This window comes from Siphateles boraxobius, unplaced genomic scaffold (assembly GCF_051911475.1).
Source record: "Siphateles boraxobius isolate OS27281-9 unplaced genomic scaffold, OSU_SipBor_1 105, whole genome shotgun sequence".
In the NCBI taxonomy this organism is placed as follows: Eukaryota; Metazoa; Chordata; class Actinopteri; order Cypriniformes; family Leuciscidae; genus Siphateles; species Siphateles boraxobius.
In genome coordinates, this window is record NW_027508706.1 from 742,611 (window position 1) to 762,225 (window position 19,615).

General features: G+C 40.0%; 1 protein-coding gene across 4 annotated transcripts in view; it reads left to right on the top strand.

Moving 5' to 3' along the window:
* The window catches only part of fam184ab (family with sequence similarity 184 member Ab), a 158,768-nt gene that overhangs the window by 39,124 nt on the left and 100,029 nt on the right, over nt 1–19,615 (top strand). For all 4 annotated transcript variants that reach the window (XM_077247089.1, XM_077247091.1, XM_077247088.1 and 1 more), the window contains exons 2-5: nt 7,758–8,189; nt 10,726–11,148; nt 13,934–14,069; nt 16,859–17,040. In XM_077247089.1, coding sequence (XP_077103204.1) covers nt 7,758–8,189; nt 10,726–11,148; nt 13,934–14,069; nt 16,859–17,040 — 1,173 coding nt within the window. The remainder of the gene's footprint in view (nt 1–7,757; nt 8,190–10,725; nt 11,149–13,933; nt 14,070–16,858; nt 17,041–19,615) is intronic.

A 19,615-nucleotide genomic window follows, 5' to 3' on the forward strand; every position in this document is an offset into this window, starting at 1 on the left:
ATGACGTCACTGTAGCTTTATGCCGCCATCTTGACGACCGACGGTCTCAGTAATGCCTGCAATATGTTGTGCAGTTAGCTGCAACAACAGCCGAAAGATGAACCCCGAACTGGTATTATATTCTATACCAAAAGAAAAGGATAGAAGAAATGTCTCATATTGTATGAATGTCTCATATTGTATCATGTCTCATCTTTCTGTGCGCACACAGCCGACCCGAAGCGTGCAGACATAGAGCCCTATAACGTTACAGCGCGCGAGTAATGAATTGAGCTCTGTTTCGTGTCTGAATGGACAAATACACACAACATTGTTTAAATGTCCGTTTTGGAGAGTATTCAAGTAAAATATGTTGGTTATGTCTTAAACAGAGTTGTCATCCAGTCTCTTTGGTAGAGAAGAGAGAGAGAGAGAGAGAGAGATTATCGGATTATCGGATTATCGAGCTCATTTTTTTTTTATTGTGCGATTAATTGATTTATTGACTATCGCGACAGGCCTAATCCAGATTAATGACAGCTAGCCGTGAGCCGTGGCTAACAGCTGGCAAGCTAACGTTACCAGTTGAGCCACTTAGCTAGCTAACAACTCGCTACCCAGTCAGAGCAAACTACCTCCAAAATCATACATTTGAATTTTTTTTTATAATACCAACATTTCCCATGATTAAATATAAATCCTTGGTGGCCAGGTGCTGCACTTTTACCTCTTTTACCCATCCAGCAACAACATATTGATATGCATCAGTACTTTTGAAAGCCTTCAAGCGATCCCCACTGTATGGGGAGGGGTTATGCACAAGATAAATATATATATATATATATATATATCATGGAAGGCAAATTGGGGCAAGTCTGGGGCAGATAATAAAGGACAAAAGAAAACTGGGAGTAACAAATAAGGATCGGAGCCTAAAATTAAAATTGTATCCATGTATCTCTGTCTTTCTCTCTCAGATTGGTCGTCAATATGGCGGCGTTCTATTTCTAGTGACGTAGGTGGCATCTATGAATTGTTAAAACTGAAATTTCATGGCTTTTTTCATGATAACAGAGGCTATGAAACTACCATATGAGTTTAAAAACAGTCGATCCACAGACAAATGCACACAGCCTGCATAAATTAGCTGTGCCTTTTCACGAGCCGTAGTGACTTCCGTATATTTGTGATGTCAGAACTACTCAGTCACCAATGGTGGGTCACTCAGAAAACAACAGGCCAATCAGAAGAGAGGCTCTTGAATATTAAGTAGACAGGCCAACAAAATCGACCTGTTCTTGGCAGAGCTTCTGAGAAAGGAACTGTAAAAATATATTGATATGGTTTTTGGTACTTATACCGCAAATATATATTCTTAAGGACATCAAAACCTAAAATAAAGCTTCAGAAAGTTGTACAATATGGGACCTTTATGAAGTTTTTACTCAACCAGTGCAAACTAATAAATCTTCATAGTTTGTTTTATGCAAATAAATTATTTGGTAACACTTGACATTAATGTAGGCAATTTCGGAGAGGCTAGCAATAGCAAGTTGGCTTTGAGAGCATGAGATCCCCCCCCCCCCCCCCCCCCCTTCAGAGCATCTCCAAAGCCACGCCTCCTCCAAAACACATTTCTTGCTCAGATCTGTCAATCTCTTTCCAGCTCAACCAATACTGTGAGTTTGGGGCGTGGCTACTGTAGCTTGCGGAGCCAGAGGCTGTTTAGCTGGTATTGGATCACGATTGCCATGCTACATTGGACAGGACATTCAACTTCAGTTAAAGTTACCATACAACATCATAATGCGCCGATTCAGAAAGACGAATATACCAGTTTATAATGTTTATTTTGATGTGTCCATTAGGGGTGTGAACCTACACTGGTCTCACGGTTCGGTTCGATTTACAATTATCATGTCATCGATTCAGTTCAATTCGATATCGCAATGCGTGTGTGTGTGTTTGTGTGTGTGTGTGTGTGTGTGTGTTCGCCTGTTCGGGAAGTTACAGTGACAGAAACAGTGACATTCCAGTTTAAGTTTCAAGGGAGAAAATTCTTGAAATTCTGTCAAATCAATTTTGTTTTAAAGAAATGCTCATTTAAAGGGTAACTAAACACTAAAACAACTTTTTTTAGTTAATGATCTGTAAGAATGGAGCTTCATAAATGCTGTTCATTGATTCGAGTAAATTTTTTGACATTTGGGTTTAAAGTGTTTTAATTCTACAATATATGGTGTAAAAACGTCTGAGTGCTGCCCTCTTCAGGTTGAACCAGGGTACCAGCTAACCACGCCCTTGCCTACAGAGAGATGTGTCTCAGGTGCACGCCCCCCCTCCACTGGGCTCTGCCCACTTTTCCAGCATTTTTCAAATATTGCCAGTGGGTGGAGTCAGGCATTGACCAGGGGTTTAGTTACCCTTTAAAAGCAGCACTCATTGATCAGTGTATAATGTTACCATAGAGATGCGCGCATCAACCGTCGCCGAGTCCACTCTTGAAGGTGATGATCATCCATTTATAATCACGCGTAACAACACAGAATAATTGGAATTTGACCATCGGGTGCGGATACTTAAATCAGCTCTATGTGTGCGTGACATGAGCGCACACAGCGCGTGTCTTCTCCAGCGCGTGTCTTCTCCAGCTCGTGCTAACCAGGTTGTATAAAAGCTGAAATGTGCCCAGATGTAGGCTTTTAAAGTAGTTGGAGCATTTTTAATAACTTGCACTCGTGTCTCGCCTCCCTCTGCCAGTGTATGCTACCGCGACAAAGAACATACGCAATAAATTACGTCAGAAAAGCGTCAGTGCATTATAATCGGTTATGGTCTATTACTGAACCGATACCGAATCGTCCTCGTCTGCATCGCGATGCATCGTAGAAACTATTAATTTCAACACCCCTAGTGTCCATTGTAGACCGCCTCAAACAATTGACACGTCATAATGCGCCCGGTGCAGATACGTTGAATGGGTTTATTATATGTGACTGGTAGCTTATTAAGTTGCTTACTCATGACACATAGCAACACAGCTAAAAGTATTCCTAACATGTTGCACCTTATTTTGAATGTAGCCTTCATTTACCTGTTGAGGCATGCCTTCACAAGCTCCCGTAAGAGCTGCGTTTGTGATGTTTCAGTTGGGAGAGGCACGATACGCAAAAAGGGCTTTTGCAAGTGTGTTTAATAATTCCACTATAGGTGCCACTTGTCACGTTTGTGTCTGTTTGATCTTCTGTTTTCATTAGTCACATGTCTTTTGTTTCCCCGCCACTCTTCTGTTACCATGCCAACCGTCATCAGTCCATCTTCATCACCTGTGTCTTGTTAATTACCTTCATCTGTGTCACCTGTTTCAGTTCAGCAGTGTGTGTATTTAGTTCCTTCAGTTCAGTCAGTCCTTTGTCTGTAGTTAGTCGTAGTTAACGTGTGTTATCCTGCCTGTCTGTACCTGCCTGAATTGTATTGTTGGTAAAGTGTTGGAATTTGAGCTTTTGGACTCCTACGCCTTCTTCTGTTTACACCACACCGTGACAGAACTACAGACCACCCTAAGATGGACGATGGGGTAAGAATTATCGTCCTTGCTCAGGAGAGCCAAAGTTTTTCTTCTTTTGTTTCGGGCTTTGTCCACATTGCTGTCGTCAGCGATGAAGAGGATGAGCGTTTGTGTACTTTGTTCCGGATCGGGGCCACTTTCAACCAGCATATACATCTCCCAGACACCACCGGACTGGACTGGAGATCGACCCCGATCTCCACGTCTTGCCCGAGCCCTTGTCACCAACCAAGATTCCAGAGCCTTCACCGCTGGTCCCGTCCAGCACAGAGCCTTCACCGCTGGTCCCGTCCAGCACAGAGCCTCCACCGCTGGTCCCGTCCAGCACAGAGCCTTCACCGCTGGTCCCGTCCAGCACAGAGCCTTCACCGCTGGTCCCCTCCAGCACAGAGCCTTCACCGCTGGTCCCGTCCAGCACAGAGCCTTCACCGCTGGTCCCCTCCAGCACAGAGCCTTCACCGCTGGTCCCGTCCAGCACAGAGCCTTCGCCGCTGGTCCCGTCCAGCACAGAGCCTTCGTCGCTGGTCCCCTCCAGCACAGAGCCTTCACCGCTGGTCCCGTCCAGCACAGAGCCTTCGTCGCTGGTCCCCTCCAGCACAGAGCCTTCACCGCTGGTCCCGTCCAGCACAGAGCCTTCACCGCTGGTCCCGTCCAGCACAGAGCCTTCACCGCTGGTCCCGTCCAGCACAGAGCCTTCACCGCTGGTCCCGTCCAGCACAGAGCCTTCACCGCTGGTCCCCTCCAGCACAGAGCCTTCGCCGCTGGTCCCGTCCAGGACAGAGCCTTCGCCGCTGGTCCCGTCCAGCACAGAGACCTCGCAGCTGACGCCGTCCAGCCCATAGCCCTCGCAGCTGACGCCGTCCAGGCCATACCCCTCGCCGCTGACGCCGTCCAGCCCAGAGCCCTCGCCGCTGGTCCCGTCCAGCACAGAGCCTTCGCCGCTGGTCCCGTCCAGCACAGAGCCTTCGCCGCTGGTCCCGTCCAGCACAGAGCCTTCGCCGCTGGTCCCGTTCAGCACAGAGCCTTCGCCGCTGGTCCCGTCCAGCACAGAGACCTCGCAGCTGACGCCGTCCAGCCCATAGCCCTCGCAGCTGACGCCGTCCAGGCCATAGCCCTCGCCGCTGACGCCGTCCAGCCCAGATCCCTCGCCGCTGACGCCGTCCAGCCCATAGCCCTCGCCGCTGACGCCGTCCAACCCAGAGCCCTCGCCGCTGACGCCTTCCAGCCCAGAGCCCTCGCCGCTGATGCCGTCCAGCCCAGAGCCCTCGCCGCTGATGCCGTCCAGCCCAGACGCGGTCTTCAGGATCCCCATCTAGGCCTCGGTCACCGGAGCCATCGGTGTCAACATGTCCCTCCAGCCTTTCAACATCGCTCTGTCTCGTCGGCTCTACGGCTTCACCCTGGTCTCCTCGATCACCTGCTCCGCTTCCGTCAGTCGGCTCCCTGGAGTCGTCAGCCCCACCTCCTCCATGGCTCCTCCCTCCGTCGTGTACGCCATGGCCACTCGAAAGGTCTTTACCACCATGGCCACCCGAAGGGTCCTCACCGCCATGGCCACCGGAAAGGTCTTCACCGCCATGGCAACCCGAAGGGTCTTCTCCGCCGTGGCTGCCCGAGGGGTCTTCAGCGCCCTGGCCGCCTGCTCATCCTGCTCCGCCTTGGGTCCTTCTTCGCCGCGAGGTCACGCCTTCCAGAGGAGGGCGGTAATGTCACATTTGTGTCTGTTTGATCTTCTGTTTTCATTAGTCACATGTCTTTTGTTTTCCCGCCACTCTTCTGTTAGCATGCCAACCGTCATCAGTCCATCTTCATCACCTGTGTCTTGTTAATTACCTTCATCTGTGTCACCTGTTTCAGTTCATCAGTGTGTGTATTTAGTTCCTTCAGTTCAGTCAGTCCCCAGTCGTAGTTAACGTGTGTTATCCTGCCTGTCTGTACTTGCCTGAATTGTATTGTTATTAAAGTGTTGGAATTTGAGCTTTTGGACTCCTATGCCTTCTTCTGTTTACACCACACCGTGACACCACTAGTGTCGCAGAAACGACATACTTCACCTTTAACCTACATTTAAATAAAATGCAAAAGAATGATACAAACATTTTAAAATGATTCTTAATTTTTTCATTATTAGGTCATATCTAATGCATTAACTAATTAAAAATGCATTGAAAACTTATTGCAAAGTGTTTCCAATTATTTATTAGATAATATGCATAAATAGCGTTTCACGAGTCAGTAAGGCAGTTGCATCGGTATTAGAAAACGGGCATATTATCGTTCGGTTCCAATAAGGTGGAAACCAAACCAGGTTGTAAAGAATTTCCCATTCACACAGTAAAGGAGCAGATAACACAACAGATATGGCTAGTTTTGCATATCACTTGGGATAGGCTCCAGATGTCGACATTGACTGAGAGAGAGAAAACACAGTCAAAGTACCCGAACCACCTTTTCTTCAATGTCCACTGGTGTGCTTATCAGCTCAGTTTTGTCTGGCTGAGAGAATGAACTGTGTGAATAGTGTGGTGAAAGAAAACTGGAGAATAATGGAATCCTCCGTGGTCAATCATGGGAGAGAGTCCGCTATAGATGTGATGAGAGAAGCACATACGTCTTTGACTGAGTCACAGTTTCTCACAGAGCAGGATTTGTAAAGGAGATAACTCTATTGTGCCGCTTTCAGGTGGCGAACTGCTCTCACCTAATCAGATGTCTAGACAATTATGGAAATGAAGTGGGAGCCGGACACACAAAGCATGAGAATTGCAGTTGAAGGTCACTTTGTTTCCAAATAATCAAGCAGGGGAAGGCTGAAAAGACATAGGAGCTTTTTATTCAGGCTTTTTATGTGGTGTTTATGTGCATTTTAAAATCCCAGGACTGACAATGGTGGATGTTGGAATGAATTCATCTCCTAATCTCTGTGTAATACTTGTCAAAACAGTAAAAGATCATGTTAAATTAATTGTGCGTAACCTAATATTCATGAGGTAAGATTTAGTTTCTGTCATTTTAAACACATCATTTTAATAAAACAACAAATAATAAGTGTTCGTGAGCAGAGCAACCCGAAAGTTTTATTTTGTGAAGGCAATCTCTCTCTTGAGTAGGCAATTCATGCTCTCTCATGAGTAATTGAGGGGATTAAAAATGAAAAACATGTCGGAAAAATGTTTTTGTGTACAGTTTTGACTTTGTTATTAGCATTCCTAAAGAAATGATGCATTAGCCAACACATTCATGCTATAAAAAACTAAATAATTAATCTTTTTAATAATTAATCTTTGTGGACTGGTAATCTTGGCCGGCTCTCAGATGGCTGGTTGCAACCCAAAAATGGGACACATTTCTTTTCTAATAGGGTCACAGACCGGGAAGCTGCAAAATAATTAAAATGATAAATTGCAACTAACAATATAATTATATTTACTAATTGCATAGGATAGCAAAATAACTTTTTGTATTATTATTTTAGAAAGAGGAGAAACCCTTTCCTTATTTAGTTGCTGATGTCAAAGATATAACATCCAACTACAATCTACAGTATTTTGGTGCAAATTCGTTTAACTTTGTAGAAGCTGCAAAATTTGTCAGGTCTTCAAAAACCATGAACAAAACTATGCAAGGTAAATGAAAACTTTTTTAAAACATTTTTTATACAGCCTATGTAATGCAATTTTTTTTGTTGCATATGTACACAAACTTTGTTATTTTGTACAATTATGTACAGCGTTTTGTCACTTGATGTCTAAAGTACACTTTAGAATCACTACAGAAAAAAGTTTAGAAAGGGACAGAAAAGTTTTGTTGTAAATAAGGAATTAACCTATAAATGTATGATGAAAAAGCTTTTATATTTAAGCTGGACATAAATCTTCTGGATTTAAAGGTCAGTCAATGAAAGCTTGCTAAAGTGTGTCGGTCCCTTGTGTGGCTTTACATGTGTAATGCATTAAGCACAAATGCTCCAGATCAGCAAAACAGTGCTTACTTAACCTTTGCCATAATGCTTGGTTTACACAAACTTCCTCAACCTTTTAATCTGTCATGGACGTCTTGCTTTCTATGAACAAACACAGTTTCTATAGCCTAGAATGTTCTAGAAGATGATGCAACTACTATTTTATCTAACTTTTGATTGGATCATTGGAGTCTCGTTTATGATTTCCATGTGTAGATCTCTCAGTTTTCCATCTTCTTGCCTCTCTAGGTGATCTACGCCCTTAACACCAAGAACGACGAGCATGAAGCGGCCATCCAGACCCTGAAGGAGGCCCACGAGGAAGAGGTGCAGCAAATCCTCTCGGAAACACGGGAGAAGATCATGCAGTACAAGAGCAAGATCAGCGACGAGATGGACTTGAAGCGACGCATTCAGTCGCTGGAGGAGTCCATGGAGCTGCACGAGCGGATGAAGCGCCAGGCCCTGACGGAGTTCGAGACGTACCGTCAGCGGGTGGAGGACATGCAGCTGTGCACAGAGGCGCAGCACACGCAGCGTGTGGTCACCATGTCCCGCGAGGTGGAGGACATGCGGCGCTCTTTCGAGGAGAAGCTGCGCTCCTTCGGACAGTTACAGGCCCAGTTTGAGCAGGAGAAACGGCAGGCTCTCGAGGAGCTGCGTTCCTCACATCGGCAGGAGGTGCGTGGAATGTTTTTAGTGCTTTTGACCTGTGGTCACATTTAAAAAGGTCTGTCCAAAGGCCATTGCACACTTAGTCTGAAATTGGCACCCGAAATTTTCGCACGTTAAAAAAAAAATTCGACCTCACATTATGTCAATCACGCTTGCACACTGCGTCCAAAACTTTCGTCCGTCAAAAAAAAAATCGAATCGGGTTTGATTTTCTGTGTTTTTCGCATCCGTAACAAGCAGTTTGAATGGTGTTTTGACAATTCAGAGCCACCGAATCACGAATACGAAAAAACTCTGTGTGCAAGGGCCTTTAGGGCTGCACAATTGTGGTTTTTCTGATAAATCTGACTTCAATTTAAAATAATTCCAGATTATATAGGTAATAATAATAATTTTTGAAAATGGTAATACTGCTATCAATAAATAATACTAAATAAATAAAAATTATTACTAAATAACAATATAAAAATGCTAAATAAAATTAAAATAGGAGTACTACACTGTAGGTACACTGTAAATAGTAGTATTTCACAGTAAAATAAAAACATGTGTATTTTTAACTTTTTAAAGTATTTAACTTTTATTTTGAGTGACAACTGCAGGAAGCCCTTAAAGCTTCTCTTTTGTTGATAAGTTCCTCTTAGAACTTAGTATTTCATATTCAACAATATTATTGATCTGCCTGCATTGACATCATTATATGAGAACTGAACAGACCTGGACGATGACATCACGGTTTTCTCCAGAGTGGCCATATATATATATATATATATATATATATATATATATATATATAATACTTTATTTTACAGTGTTCTTGCTACTTATGTAACATGTAATTACCATAGTAATAACAGTAAATGATGCATAATTACATGCAACTAACCCTCAACCAAATCCTAATCCTACCCTAACGCTATAGTAAGTACATGTAGTTGCTTAATGTTACTCAGTACTTAATTATATAATTACACTGTAGCAATGACACCTTAAAATAAAGTGTAACCATATAAATTAACTAAATTGATAACTTTTATAACAACAAAAATGAACCATCACTGAACTTACTTAAGCTGGACTATGATGCTATTTTCTTCTAGAAACAAACTTTGTTCCATTATTTTCCTGTTATCTCTGTAAAGCTGCTTTGAAACACTCTACTGTATATTGCAAAAAGTGCTATATAAATAAAGGTGACTTGACTTGACTATGGGAAGATGGTTGGTGCATGTTACATTCCCAAATGCATGTTAAAACAACTCAATCTCCGAGTAGCTGCAGTGTGGAGCAGCATTCCTGCCAACTAACGCTGTGTAGACACTGGCAGATACTGAGCTGATTCTGTCTAAAACAATAACACATTTCACTCTGAAACACACGGCGCATATTTTTATTTAATTAAATCGCAGCCGATTTGATAATCGTACTAAACCATATCCCGATTCCGGTTTTATCTCGATTAATCATGCAGCTTTAGTGCCAGATTTACTAACAGCTTGCGCCAGCGCAAACTCTTTTGGCGTTAAAAAACTAGTCAGGATTTAAAGACACGCAGTGAAAAATGAGTGCTGAAAAGGCGTAGACGGAGTTATTTTTGTGGCTGACTTTATTGCATATGCATTTGTAGGAGTTTCTCTTTCAGATGCAAAATTTATGGGAGGAGAATATTTAAATGAATCATGCAAGATGATTTACTAAGGTTTGCGCTCGTCAATTTACTGGTATATATGCCATTATTTAATGCCCCAAAAAAGCATATCTTAAACCAGATGCTTATTTGCTAACTCTTGGTAGATTGCGTTGGTCATTATGGAAATGATCCGGCTGCGTCTGTGTTCTTTAACATCAGTAGATCACACACAGAACTGTCCACCTCCGTCTGCTTTTTATGGAAATGCGCTCTTGCGCTAATTTGCCCTGTTTAGTAAATCTTGCCCTTAGTCTGTAAAAGAAGTTTAGTGACTGGTTGCTAAAATGTTATTTTCTAAAAGTTCTTTAAATTTATGCATTCATGCATCATTTTAAGAAATAGATATATATTTATATATCTAGAAACTATATATCTGCTAGAAACACTGCAACACTGTAATGTCATTAAAGTCAGTTTTCTGCCTTTTTAGGGACCGGTTATTAACACAGCTCAATCTGTGCACATGCTCATTATATTCACTGTTGCTTAGCAAACATAGATTTTTATTCTAAATTTAACACAAATAATTAATATTTTACAGACATGTGATAAAAAGAACTGCATAGTGAAATGTAAAACCTTTATGTTTAGACCATATTTCAGATGAATCCGGTTGATTTATAAATTTTATATTTATATATATATTGATAACTTATTGGTGTATTGGTGTAGGGGTAATGTTTTAATATGTTAATAATTCATGTTGTTGTTGTTGTTATTATTATTATTATTATTTTCTAAGCATTTTTTTTTTAAGTTTGGGTTAATAAAGTTAATAATTACTCAATCGTTTATCTGTTTATGCTGTTGTGTTTTATTTAACTTTGGCTCAAATAAATGTTGCTTTTACAGGTCCAAGACCTCCTTCGTTCACACCAAAGCCAGAACGCCAACTACAGCAAAGACCAGGAGAAACTGGGGCAGCTTCATAAAGCGGAGGTGGATTCGCTGACCGAAAGGGTTGAGGAACTGAAACAGGACAAGAAGCGTCTGGTGGAGGAGTACGAGGCCAAGCTAAATAAAGCCCAGGCCTTCTACGAACGCGAACTCGAGGCCATGAAGCGCACGCAGCAGATGACGGCCGAGAACCTGCTGGCCTGGAAGAAGACCGAGGCGGAGCTGAGGAAGGAGTTCCAGGCGCAGGAAGCGGCGCTCCAGAAGACGATGGCGAAGCTGCGCAGCGAACTGAAGAGAGTGCAGGAGGAGGCCAGGGAGAGCAGGGACAAATCCCACAAACTGCAGTCCTCCCTCATTTCTGCGGAGAACAACATCAAGGTAAAGGCCACCGGATGCATCACATGTGCTTTTTTTCTGAAATTAAATGATAGGGGTCAGATACAACCAGTGCCGTGCTGCATAATTCCTTTACGATTCCTTAATTCCAACGGACCACTGAGCTTGGGAAGTTGGGTGTGTTTGGGGGGAGGGGCGGCGGTGACACCATCGTTAATTCTTTAGAGCAATTATATACTCTTGTTCCGCCTGTTTTGATATATACATCCCTAAAAAGTGCCTAATAATATTTCTATACTGAAATAATATCGGCATTGTGATTATTATGACTATGATATGATTGATTTTTAATTAGGCTATTTTTGGTGCCCCCTCAGCACTGGATACAACACAACACAAGCATTTTATGACTTTTCACTTTATCTCCTTTATTTTTGTATAGCAGTAAAGCTGTTTTGAAACAATGCATTTAATTCCAAAGCTTTCTTCTGTGGAACATAAAATTATTTGGAAAAATGTTGGCAAGTAACCAACGGTTCCCATTAACTTCCATTTGTGTTTTTTTTTGTCCAAACAATGGAAGTCAATATCAAACAATACTGTTTGGTTAGCAACATTCTTCGAAAAAAATGTTTTGTGTGTTGTGCAGAAGAAATAAAGTCATACCTGTTTGGAATCACATAAAAGTGAATAAAAAATGATTTTTTTTTTTGTAGACAATTACAATTTAATTTCACACATCAAAGTTTTGATTGGCTGTTTTTTTCACTTTGTGTAAAATTTAACTTTCACTGAGAAAAGTAAATAAACTTGAAGATTAAAACTTGTTATATAATCTCATTTTCTAATTTATCTAATAAGAATCTTCTAATCTTAATAGTTAAAACGACAGCTAAACTCCTTACACACACATACTCCTGGTCACACTGTAAACGAATGTATTTTCTTGTTGAATATCTTGTTTAAATGCATCATATTATGATAGTAAAATGGGTTACAAATGCTTTTTGATGTTGATTTAAACGTTTCAGATGTCCCTCATCAACACATGCTGGAACAAACGCAGTATTTCCTAAACACTCTGCAGTGCGTTTTGAATAATTAAAATGATGTACACAGAACATCATCGTAGCAGTGAAACTCAAACTAGCGTTTTGGTTTCATTCTGAACGCATCAGATGTTTCAGATGTTTTGATGGTTTCAGACTTCAAATGCAGTGACGCACATCCTGAGCTCTGAATATTCCTTCAAATATCTATGAAAGAAAAACACAATCAGCCGCGACGGCCCTCCAAGCTTTTCTTGGACTTGTTTCTGAATGGAGCAACTGACTGACTGTAATTTATGGGTGTCATCAAAAGATACATGCTTGGCTTGAATTATAATACGGTCGTTCAAAGGAACAATGATGGATATTGTGTTTGTTTTACGTAAATCCTTGCTTTTATGGCACATTATAATGGCTATTTAATGGCAGTGTGCTGAGCAGATCTTTAATGGAATCGATCTTTAGTCACTGTGGCATTTTCAGACCGACGCTCATAATGATCCGAGTGCCTGGGGTCTGTGCTAGCTTTTGTTAATCTATGCTGATCAAATGCTGAATTGCTCAAGTACGACATGTTTGTAGCGCCCACGTCACTTGGAGTATTTCGTTTATAGAAAAACGGCATTAACGGGTGAAATCATTGAATTCAAATAGCCTGCAGTCACAGTTTTGCATCAATCAAAGAGCTTTTCGATCCGCAGGTGGAGTTTTTCAGCATTATAATAGTGCGGTTTTCCAGATGAGACATTAAAAGATTTCCACAGCTCATTTTACAAGGGCATTTATATTGTAGCACCAGACATTTCTTTAGAAATACTGTGAAAACAGTTGTGAAATATTCTAACAATTTAAAATAAGTGTTTTCTATTCAATATATTTGAATAATTTAAACGTATTCCTGTGATGGCAAAGCTGAATTTTCAGCATCATTACTCCCAGTCTTCAGTGTCACATGATCCTTCAGAAATCATTTTAATATGATGATTTGATGCTCAGGAAACTGCTTATTTTTTCAAGATTCTTTGATGATGAAATAAAAATATTTTAACTTAACTGTCACTTTTGATCAGTTTAATGCATCCTATACCCATTTAATGCAAAAACTATACTAACCCCAAACTTTTGAAAGGTGGTAATAAATGGATGGATGGATGAAACATGAATCTAAAAATGCAGTATTAAAAAAATATTGCATATATATATATATAGTACTTAGTAGTAAAAGAATGTCTGGATTTTTTCTTTACTGCAGAACATGACCAATCAAGTTGTAATCGTAATCAAGAAAAATGCATGGATTTCCCTACAAGTGATCCTTTTCTTTCCCATTTCTTTTTGTTCTTCTTATACCGAAGAAACGTGTCTTTGGTATATAAAGGACAAAATAAATGTTATAAATGAATTCAGTGGATAAGTCTTGCAGGTGAGCTCCGCAATGGTGGAAGTGAAGGAAAAAGTGTGAAAGACAATGAGCGATGGCACCAGAAAGCGATGCAGGAAGTTGACAGCGAGAGCAGAGATGAAAGGCAGAAAGAGCTAATGTGTACATGCACAATTAATGAGGAGGAATTTGAGATCAGACGAGACACTGTGAGAGCAGCAAAAATGGAAAAAGTGACACGAGAGAAAGCGAGAGAGACAAAGGAAAGAAACCACACGATGGTTAAATATAGAGAGGCTGCTCAGTAATGAACGGAGAGCAGCGAGGTGTTTTGGTCGTTATACTGATTGATTTGTGTGTGTGTGTGTGTGTGTGTGTGTGTGTGTGTGTTCTGCAGGATCTGCATAAACAGTTGGAGGAGGTGACCAAGGACACGGAGATTGTGGAAATCAGGCAGAGAGAGGCGGAGTGTGAGCTGGAGGCGTCCAGAGACCGAGTGCAACAGCAGGCCACCGAGATCCTGCTGAAAGCCAGTGAGATATACGAGCACGCTCTCGCATCACCTCAGTCCACTGTTTAATCGCACTCCACTCGGCTTCATTGATTCATCCTGCTATTGCTTCAGGCTACTAATCCATTACCGACATGCACAGCAGGCCTGTGCTCCATTCAGAATGAAATGCAATGAAGTGCCTTCAAGTTCAAACTAAACTCCTCGGTGTGAATTAAATTTGAATTAAGGGAAGCTAACAGGATACAGAATATTGTAGTTCAAATTAAAAAATAAAAGTCATTTGAAGTATAATTAATTGGAATTCATATAGGTTAGCTGTTGTTTGTATAGTTTTTCTTAACACATGCATTTTTTATGCATGCATTTTGTTATTATTACTATTGTTATTGGCAGTGTTGGGTAAGTTGCTCTAAAAAAAATGTAATTAATTACATCTTCAACAGAATAATTTGATTTCTGCATTACTTCATTATAAGTATTGCATTACTTACTACTAATTACTTTCTAAATCCCATATCAACTTCGACCAGATTGATGAAACTGCTCTTTTAATTCATTCAAAAATATAAAATTGACTCAAGTATTTAAATGGTTACATTAAAAACACATTTTTAAATACATTACGTTAAATCTTCGTTAAATTCACTATTGTTGTGCATGTAGAATTGTTCTATGTATAGTATTTAATGCAATTACATCACAAGTAACTGTAATTAAATTACAGTAATTAAATACTTAATGAGTTACACCCAACACTGGCTTTTGGTGCTGTTGTCATATTATATTAATATGAATAATTATTATTATTAATATTGCAAATCATTTGAAATGCATGGGTTAAAATGATGTTAAAATATCTATTTTGAGGTTCAAATCTATTATTATTATTATCATTATTTATAGATTTATACTTTTAGTTATAATATTAGTTATTTTAACCCTTGCATTTCAAAAAAATTTTTTGTAATATTAATAATAATAAAAATAATTACAATTATTAGAATAATTTACTTTTTTAGGTTAAAAACTATTAAGACCTGATTCAGTTTATATATATATATATATATATATAATTAGTATATTTATTTATTTTATATCTAATTGTATTTTAGAACTTAGATTTTAGATTCATACAAATATTTACAATTATTTTAGTCCATGCATTTCAAAAAATGTTTTGTAATATTAATAGTACTTATAATTATTATTAGTAGTAGTAAAACTATTTTTTGAAGTCAAAATGTATTGTAACGTCACAAATACAATCTGATTTTATTTATATTTATCTATTTATCTTTATAATTTGCTATTAAATCTAAACAATTGATTGGCTAAGAAATAGTGATTCTTTTGTAAGAAGAAGAAAATCTAAACTAATTATCAGAATATATTATTGGGTAAAAGGTTAACAGAATTTAGTCATCAACGTGTCCGATTAGTGGCACAGCTCCATTAGCTGTTGTTGTTGACCGAAAAGTTTGGGGTTACGGATCAGCCGCTGGTATCCTGGCAACAGCAGATGTGTGTCCGAGCTGTGTTCATCACCCACATTCTGGGATGTTCCCTGCGGGAGGCAGAACCCAGCTGGGCCTGTCACACCTAAATGCCAAACAGACTTCTGATCCTCTATCTGGGAGAAACATTACGGTTTAAAGCGCTCAACTCGCACTCTGTCTTTGTGTTTAGTGTAATTACATTGAGAATCTGCTTTCTGCACGCCATTCATGACTTTAACATAAAGAAGAAGCCGTTTTCTGAGATAACTCGGGTATGCATTGACCACCAGGCCATATCACTATCAAGTGCATTTCTTTTTAAATGTTTATGGTGAAATAAAGTGCAGATATCATTAACTCTAATGTAATTAACTTGCCTTCAAGTGCCTTCAAGTTCAAACTAAACTCCTCGGTGTGAATTAAATTTGAATTAAGGGAAGCAAACAGGATACAGAATATTGTAGTTCAAATTAAAAAATAAAAGTCATTTGAAGTATAATTAATTGAAGTTCATATAGGTTAGCTGTTGTTTGTATAGTTTTTCTTAACACATGCATTTTTTATGCATGCATTTTGTTATTAATACTATTGTTATTGGCATTGTTCGGTAAGTTGCTCTAAAAAAAAGTAATTAATTACATCTTCAACAGAATAATTCGATTTCTGCATTACTTCATTACTAATTACTTTCTAAATCCCATATCAACTTCAACTTCAACTTCATATCAAACTACTGTTGTTTGTATAGTTTTTCTTAACACATGCATTTTTTTATGCATGTATTTTGTAATTATTACTATTGTTATTGGCAGTGTTGGGTAAGATATTTATATTATATTAAATTAATGAATTTAAAATGAAGAAGGCGGCGTTTTCTGAGATAACTCGGGTATGCATTTCGTTCTTTTTAAATGTTTAAGGTGAAATAAAGTGCAGATATCATTAACTCTAATGTAATTAACTTGCATTAAACACTGTTTTATTAGTATAAAAGACGAGAAACTGCAGAAACGTGTATGTATATCACCAGATCTATCAAGTGCTCTTAAATGTGACTTGGAACTAAACTCTTTAGGGCTGTGGAGTTTTGCAGCCCTGCCATAGACGAACCATCAAGACATTGCAGAGTAAGCAAGCATCGCTGGTGATAGTTAAAGTCTATGTGCCGTGTTCAGATTCACAGTAATGGCCGTTAGAAAGGATCTTTGACTGTCTGCCGTCTACAGGGTATTTCTCCCGTCTGCGTTAGATGACATTCAAAGCACTGACCCTCTTGTACAGCTCTATCTCCAGCTTTCTCTCTGCTGTCCAGGTCAGATCGGAAGCCTCCAGGCCACTCAGATGACTCACGAGGCGGTCATTCGGGATCTGGAATCGGAAAAGTCTCGTCTGAAGGACAAGGTGTTACGTCTGGAGGAGGAGAGAGGGGCATTGCAGAACAAATGTCAGACGCTGGACGAGAGGCAGAGGCAGCAGGTCGTCTCCCTGGAGAAGGTACGGATCAATTCGATGCAGTTTGCTGAATATGGATTCGTTTAGACCCGCTCAGAGTGTTTGGACACTTTCTGGTTGTCAGACATCACAAGCATGATACTAGCTGGATTTATACAGCAAAAAATGGCTCAGAAAAGGGAAGTCTCTCGCAGCATTTTATGCAGATGCCACTTGGTTTGATATTTTATATCTAATGCAATGACATTTTTAAGTGTCCAAATATGTTTTGAGGGCATGATTTGTGTTGCACCATAAGATCTTGAAGCGTAATTGGTGTGTGTAGGAGAGATGGAGCGAGGAAAAACAGCTCAAGTTTGCAGAATCTGTCTGTAAGTAGCTCAAACATCAATCTTCTGCGTTAACATTTATTTCACATGAGTTCCTCTGAGACATTAGTTTTATGTTTAAAGCATATACAAGCCCATCTCTCGTGTTAAACACTAGCTGCTTTATCACAGCTAAATCCAGACCTCCATGTTTAATTCAAAACTCACTGCAAGACTTCAGAAAATATGTCTCTTTGTGGACGGTTGGTTTGATTGAAGGGGAATTCTTATTTCTCAGTGGTTTCACTCAGCCCTGCAATCATTTTTCTTTTGCGGAGACAGCATGGCTATTTATTTGACTCGCTACAGTATGGCATTTCGTGCTGTTTTCACGCAACAATCTGCTCTAGCAGTTTGCCTTTTTGGCTGTCCTGTCGCATTTGGGTTTTGATTCATTATTAATACGTTGAGAGCCCCAATAAACAGATTGTGGGGCTTGTTTTTGCTCCTGAAATATCCCTCTCAGCAGTTTTAGAAATAGACTTTGGGGAACTTTTAAAAGAGCCATGGCACAGTTTGTCCTGTGACGCGTTGCAATTACATTCCCCTTCTCTCTCGCCTTAGCTATGGTCTTCCTCCCTTATTTTTGTCTATTAAATGAAAGTTTCTCAGAAAAAAGATACAAAAACTGTCATTGGGGCGGTACTCTTTCGGAAGGTACACCTTTGTACGTAAAGAGTGCATATTAGTACCTCAAAGGTGCAAATTGGTACCAAAAGTGTACATATTATGGCTCGTTTCAGCTGAGCAGTACAGTACGGTACAGTACGGTTCGGGTCGGGTCAGTAAACCAGGATCCAGCTAGTATTTCCACCGCCAACAGTACCCTACTTGATAGGTGTGGTGTTTGCCGGAAAGATGCGATCAACGTCATTTTCGCGCGAAGAAGAAAGCGACAAAGTAAACACCAATGGATGGCATAGGCTACAGCAGATCTTGTCCTTGCTTCTCGGCATGTTTGTCACAAGAAGACAAGCGCCGACATTAGGCATTTCTCAATACCAAGTATGTAAAGTTCTCAGCAGATGGACTCCCGAGGACGCGAGTCCGGTAATTCTCCAAATGGAACAGCGCATTCGTGAAAGCGTCACTCAGCTCGCTCTGCATGTACATTTTAGGCAACAATAAAACGAAATATGTTATAAAACACCACTGTGCCTCTTTTCGTTTTCATTTAAATACATTTTAAACATTATAGGCACACAAATGTGGTTCAGGCAATGTACAGACCTGATTATATTAACTAACATGTTTAACGTTAGCCTATTTATAACAAAACGAAATATAAAACAACCCTGCATCTTTTCGTTTAAATTAAAACAAATATTAAGCATATTCCAGGCAATATGTGCATTTGTACAAATGTTGCAATAAACAACATTACAGTGATAATCTTGTAATAAAAAATGACAAAACTCAACCCTATCTCTTTTTGTTAAATTTCAGTTCTATCAATAATAGCCATTATAAAAGTATAAGTAAAAGGTAACGTTACAAGAAGCTATACAATAAGAAATAAAGCAAACAATTCAGTCAAATATACAAATTCAGCGCTAGTCTAACATTAACTTTACAACGGAAAAGTTATAGGCTAAATATATGAAACTTCACTTAGCCCTCAGCCAAAACGATTGGCCATGCAGGGAACGAATTATCGATTCACGAGACCAAAGATCACCCGTTAGATATAAGACGAATTAGCACTACAGAGTCAGCGGCAAACGTCAGAACGACTAGCCGAGGAAAGGCTGTTCCAGGCGGGGAACATGAGCGCCGAGCGCCCGGTGATTGCCTGGAATGGATCAAATTATCATAAATCATTATAAATAAACCGCAGATTTGAGCTTTAAACAACTACATTCTCGCCTCAAAAACTCTTAAAACTACATTTCGTGAAAGAATAACCGTAGTATTATATTCCAACTGTATATTAAAAAATGGTGCTTATGTTGCCATTCCCCTTGTAGCTCGCGCAAGTGACGATACTCTGTCAACCAATCAGCGTTCTGCAGTGAGTCTAGCTCCTCCCTTTAGTACCGTACCACTGTGCTAGGTACCCCAACGGAAGGGTACCCAAAAAGTGGTACGGTACGGTTCGGCTTTTTGGTACCATTCACAACTTTTGACAGTGGAAACGCAAATAATTGCGTACCGTACCGAACTGTACTGTACCGTACCGCTCAGTGGAAACGAGCCATTAGTGCCTAAATGGTACATATAATAACCTTTTTAAAGGGTATCGTCCTAGT